At 49.2% G+C, this 6096-nt stretch overlaps 1 protein-coding gene across 1 annotated transcript in view; it reads right to left on the bottom strand.

Moving 5' to 3' along the window:
- Positions 1 to 2494: 2494 nt before the first annotated feature.
- Positions 2495 to 6096, bottom strand: part of LOC115318696 (arylsulfatase B) — a 52707-nt gene continuing 49105 nt past the window's right edge. Inside the window, exon 9 of the mRNA XM_042292868.1 lies at positions 2495 to 2647. Within this exon, the coding sequence (XP_042148802.1) occupies positions 2495 to 2647 (153 nt within the window). The remainder of the gene's footprint in view (positions 2648 to 6096) is intronic.

The following is a 6096-nucleotide window of genomic DNA, read 5'->3' as shown; positions in this document are numbered from 1 at the left end:
CGCGAAATGTGCGGGTTTTGGTTGCCTACATTTAACTGCAGTGTACTAGAATACGGGGTAGTGTTTGGACCGGCGCGGCTCGGCAATGTGAGTTTGTGAGTCTGCGCCTGTAGACAACAATCGCGGCGCTGCAGTCGACAGGGCAGCATGGAAAGTTGCTGCAGCCCGCACGTGCAGCCGCGCGTGCTCGTGCACGCGGTGCACGGGCACAACCACCACCATACTGACCCTACTGCCGGTGTCGACACCTATCGCGATCTACACCACATGCCATACGCGAGCCGCTCAGGTCTCAACACTACCCTGTAATCTAGTACACTGTCATTTAACATCGCAGTGTGGACGACGATAAAACTGAGCGACTGAGTGACCGCGCTCGAAACGCGAGTTTTCTTACCTGCGCCGGAAGCTGGCATCGGCGATAAATACAGTTCGTGAAATGCTCGTGGTATGTTTTTATTTGCTGCTGCTCTCGCCCCGAAAGCGGTGACTTGTTTAGATAGTTGCGGAGCTGCTTACCGTTTTCTTGCGATAGCTGCTTGCAGACACTGGAGGACCGCCAGGTATCTGCCTATTCGAAAAGTGTGGCAACTATTTTCGGTTGATTCGAGGCAGCGTTGGCGTGTAAAGACCGAAAATAGAAGTAGCGTCCTCGCAAAGGCTTACTGAGCTTGATTCGCTCGATTCGAGGCCAGCATAATAAGATGCAGACGAGGGAGAAACTTTTCTCTCCTGCTTTCAAGGACGGCTTTTCCTCCCTTTCTGATGGAACGTAGGTTACAAGACCGTTTCCACCTTTATGGAGGAATATATATACACTCGTTTCTCCCAGAGTGCGTGCTCTAGTGAGATCTTCGGCCTTCGTCATTCCCGTCACGTGAGCCACACTTCTTCAGTCGGAAGCCACTGCGCGCGCCGATGGTCACCTGCTAACGCAGGCTCCCTTGAGTCATACTTGGTTCTGAAGCTTGCGTCCCCTTTCGTCTCCTTATGGCGCCGAGAAAATGCATCAGGCTAAGCACCGCACGGTTCGGGGTTCAACTCTCGCTGAGCCGCGTGGTGAATCTTGCTTGTTGCAATTAATTGCATCTAATGATAATAGCGTATGGTTTTATATGACTAAGTATGACTTCACTTTAGGTCTTTGGGTGCATGTGCATTGCGCGCTATTGACTTATTATTCTTTACATTACTTTGGCCTGTGTGTAACACTTTTTCTTGTCACTTGAGCTTGACAATTTTCGGCATATATAATCCAGTCAATAGACAGATCTGCGTTGAAAGCTCACTTCGCCGAATAGGGCACAAACTACAGCCCCAGCTTGCAGCACGCGTGCCGTAATTTCTTGAGAGGAAGAATCTACCGTACATCAGAACAGATCATCTCCCAAGACCCACCGGATAGACTCATCACTATCATATGAACACTCGCCCACTCCGCTGTACCAGGCAATGCAACCGCCTGCTTCTTGGCCCGAGAGTTATCCCGCCGGGCCCTGGAGACGAGAAGGAGTGGCCGGTCCCATAGGTAACATATCAAGAGATCACGCAGCACTATTGGATGCAGCAACGTACCTACCCACCCGCGCATGAACAACTATCGAAAGGGTACGAACGGCATCACCATGCCCTACAGACTAACACCTTCCCCCATCCGACTAAATGCCACATGTTTTTCCTCACTTTCTATTCCCCGCTATGCCGCTTTTATGGAGCCCCTGGGACCCTCTTTCATATGGTAGGGAAAAGCGATTAAAACCCCTCGCAATCGTCTAATCTCTCCAAGTTTTCATACGAGCTTTGGGAGAGGGCACTGACCAGCTCGAACCTCGATGACGAGCTCATGCTCGTGTCGAGGGCTTCGGAAGCAGGAAAAGCTCAAGGTGCCTTGGACTAAGGACTCCTCCCCACCGCTTTCTCATATTAAAGATGTTTATTTTCTCTCTTGCCGAATAGGCAGCACATGCGGCTCCCACGAGGAATGTTTGGAAGTTACCGCTCGTATTACTGGTGCAAGACTGGCTGTGCGGAAACGCGGTTGATGAGAGACGACACAAGGAGCGGGGATGCGTTTTCGGACCGCCTGCCTTGCGCCTGCTGCACGAATGCTAACTTCAGAGCCGCACCGCGCTTCTCGTGCGCTCCACGTGTTTCTACGGCTGATTTATTGGTCTTCAGAGACGCTCAGCAAGTTCCTTGTTGGAATGAAAGATTGAATGAACGAACTTGAAATTTACACTTCTGTAATTAACTTCGAAACATTTCGTGCCTAGTCCACATCACTATTGCTTGAGCCAATTACTACAGCATTTATGCCGCAGACAAAAGCATAGTTCCCTTTCTCGAGAACGCCCGTAAAAGCCAGGTTGGTCACCTTCCTTTGTTCTCTTAGCCTTCGTGTCTCCCGATGGCTGCAGCATCATAGGTGCCTGATACTCACATCATCATCCCTAGACTTGAATATGGCCAATTGGTAAATAATAAAAGAAGAGTATCATCTTGTCAAGTTGGGCCCTGAAACATCGTTCCATGCAACCCAGACGTTATTATGCAAGCCTGGGTTCGATCGTGGGTCATCGGGTAGGTTCGCTGGTTTCAGGGCGGTGGCCTCATAGCCAGCCAATTTTTTCAGAAGGCGCTCCACAACCTGTAAATAAAAAAAAAAGTACAACAAAATATATCGCGGGAACTTTCTGCAAAGAGGAAATAACCAAAAAAATGCAGATTAATGAACCGTACTCGATCGAATGGATCGAAGTTTACGAAGCCGCCGAAAGACAAGATTTTTGGCGGAGCCGTATTTGTGCTAACCACTACGGGTCGGGCGTGCTAATGTCACACAAAACGGCAGTGATAGTATGCGGAGGTCGGAGACAGAGACTCTGTCGACGTGAGCGGTCGCCTGGCTTTCCGGAGTCTTCCCCCATCTTCGAATTCTCCGACGCGTGCGGTGTTTTTGGACCCTTCGCTCGGTAGCTCCCTTCTCCTCACCTTCCCCTCCCGGGCTCAGTGGGAAAACGCGTGTGGCCCCCGGTTCTTGGCTGCCTTGCCGGAGGCTCGGGTTACTCCCGAAGTCATGGGCCGCAGACGACCGCGTCTATGGCGGCCACAGGCATAAATACTGCGAAAGACGCTGTCTCGCATCTCAGCCCCAAAACAAAACCAAACACAAGAATATAACATGAGGTCTTTGACCCTAGCGGAGTTGTGCTACTTTAAACAGCAGGGAATGTTTGGGTTTAGAGGGCAGACTGCTTTCAGGGCCAAAGGGAAGATCCGCAGGGCAATGACCGTCTGGGAGAGGGGAATTTCCGGGCTTGGTGTGGGAACCAGGGTTTGAGTGCGAGGAACAAAGGGCAGTGCGAGAAGAGACTCGAAGGCGAATGGACGCATCGCGTCGTCGAGCGGGGCGACGAGACCACTGTCAATGGTCTCTCGCCAAGTACAAGACGGAGTACGGCTGTGTGTGAGCGTGTCAGCTGAAGAAGTGGGTGCGAGGCCAGGGGGCCCCGCCCATAGTAAGCCAGCCGACGGCCGGAACTCCTCCACCTTGAGAGTCGTCAACTATTGACTCGTCAGATGAGACTTTCCGCACTCGCTGTTACTTCTTGAATTATCATCTTTTGATTCGGTTAGTCGTAAAATTTTCATTAGTGACTGTATAAGCCTCCGTAAACCTAGACTTGTAGACCCTGTTTTTAAAAACGTTCTACCCAATATTGCAGAATCAATTTGTCAAGAGTGTATGTGTCTTAATTTGCCTTCTGCTTTCAACTAAATCAGTTTCTTCCCATCCTCGCCCTACGTCTCTGTCTCTCTCCATTGGTTAGACTGTCTACCAAAACGTGGACCTATCCCTCGGTCAGTGGCCCAACCTTTACCAACGTCACACCCGGAAAACTCTCTCTCGATTTTTTTTTTTTGGGGGGGGGGGGGGGGGGCTGTGACAACTAACCGCTACTGAAAAACCAGGTGTTCAAACCCCGACTCCGTCAAAAAATGTGTCTTTTGGCGGCTTCATTCGATCAAGCATGCTGTTTACGATAAAAAGAAACTTCTTACAGGAACAAACAACCGGCGTCGGCGGACATGAAAGATTACAAAAATATGCTGATTAGCAAGATAATGAACTAAAATGTTCTAATTACCTTTTTACTTAGTGAAAATAAACAGACAACTTTAATTAAAAACTTGCAAAGCCTCATTGAAAACTACTATATCGATTCTTTTTGGAAAGATATAGACGCTTTGCAGCAGCTGTGCATGGGCGCCGCCATAACTGACCTTCAGTTTTTGTTTCCTCTTATTTCTTTTATTGAATTTCATCATTACCATAGCAGGCCAGGTTATTGCCACATTATATTCAATTGGATCCTTTTCTAAAGCATCGGCCTTTGTAGAGGATCGGCAACTACCGTTTCAGTTGCTCGGCACCTCGGTTAGACAAGAGGAGGTCAGCAATGGCGGCTGTAACTTGGCGCGTGTGTAAAGCGTCTATAAAGCAAAAACAGCACTTCACAACGTTCTAAAAAAACAGTTTGGAGGGGTTTTAAGTTTTGATATCTTATCGGAACGCATCTCTGCTCCCCCCGGTGCTCCTGCTGCGCAAAGCCACCGCCTCGGCTCCCTCGTAGGAATAAATTGCAGCAAAGTGGAAAGTTGAGCCAGTTGGTTCATGGTTCTTTAAATAATTAAAAGCGCCGAAAAAGACAAGGACAAAGAAGTGGAACGACACAAGGCGCACTATCAACGCTAACGCCACTGGAGGAACAAAACGTCGCTTCTTCGTTTTTTTTCGATACATTTCCTAACCGCACAAAAGAGTGGCTCATGCGGTACAGAATAAAAAAGATCTTCAGCATCCACCGAAAAGGCACTTTGAAATCCCCGCGCTCCTACCTCCAGAAATTCAATAACGCTCTCAGAGTTTCGCACCAAAAGAGGATCGTACAGCTTCATTGTTGACAAGTGCTTGCTGAGGAAGCTAGACAAGTGTACCTGCCAGGAGCCCCTTTCCGTTACAATCGCTCTAAAAGGGTTCCCAATTTTGTGCGTTTTGGCAGAAAAGAAAATGTTCAGATGTAGACCGGTGGCAGATTGCACGCTTTTTTGCAACCCGGCCAAGTGCAAATCACCACAAAGCTCCTTTGCGCGGGCCTTAACCTTAGACAAGGAACCCGGGCTCACTTTTTTGAAGTTCTTGAGGATTGCTTGTTGTGACCTTTCAGCAAACATGTCTCGCGTCACAACCACAAAGCCACCTTCCTTATGGGAAGTTAGCAGCTTCAGGTCGTTGTCCTTGAAGTAGTCGATGATGTGCATGTTATCCCATCCTTTCATCGATTGACCTTTAATTATTTAAAGAACCATGAACCAACTGGCTCAACTTTCCACTTCGCTGCAATTTATTTCTTTTACAACGAGCTCTTTTATTTGTTCCCCCACCCATCATCAGTCGGTGTATCCCATAATCAACCTAATTGCTGTGTCACGCTGCCGGGCTAGGATCTATACGTATGCCATTCGACGTGGATGCTTCCCAGAGGACGTTATTGCGTTATTTCATGGGATACAGCCGTCCATCGGCCACGCCAAAAGAATATGCCGAATCCTACGCTCTGAATCTTGGAAACAGGTAAAAAGATACAGTGACTGCCTGAAGATCCGTTGCTACTACGGGGGTGTTGCGACGCAGGCAGCGGGTGGGCCTACAAGGGTCACCTGCGGACAGCAGCAGAGTACACTGAAGTTTTGTGGCAGCAGGCAAGAGCGTCGATACCAAGAGCCCAAAAACGCGGCAACATACGACAACCACAGGTGTCTCTTCTCGGAGGTGCGGTCAAGCCATCGAACACCGAGGCAGCCTTGCAAAAAGGTCCAAAGTTCTGCAGAGAACCCAAACTGCGTCCTGTTGCCAAGCTGTCCCTGGTGAGAGGGATGGCGGAAAAAACCACCCCTGAGGACAAGGAAAGGTGCGTCGCGGACGGCGTCGATGTTCTTCGGCGCCTGCCAGGTCAATCGATGAAAGGATGGAATAACATGCACATCATCGACTACTTCAAGGACAACGACCTGAAGCTGCTAACTTCCGATAAG

The sequence above is a fragment of the Ixodes scapularis genome, unplaced genomic scaffold (genome assembly GCF_016920785.2).
Source record: "Ixodes scapularis isolate PalLabHiFi unplaced genomic scaffold, ASM1692078v2 PGA_scaffold3__209_contigs__length_174095766, whole genome shotgun sequence".
NCBI classification, from domain to species: Eukaryota; Metazoa; Arthropoda; class Arachnida; order Ixodida; family Ixodidae; genus Ixodes; species Ixodes scapularis.
This window is presented reverse-complemented; position numbering and strand designations above follow the sequence as displayed.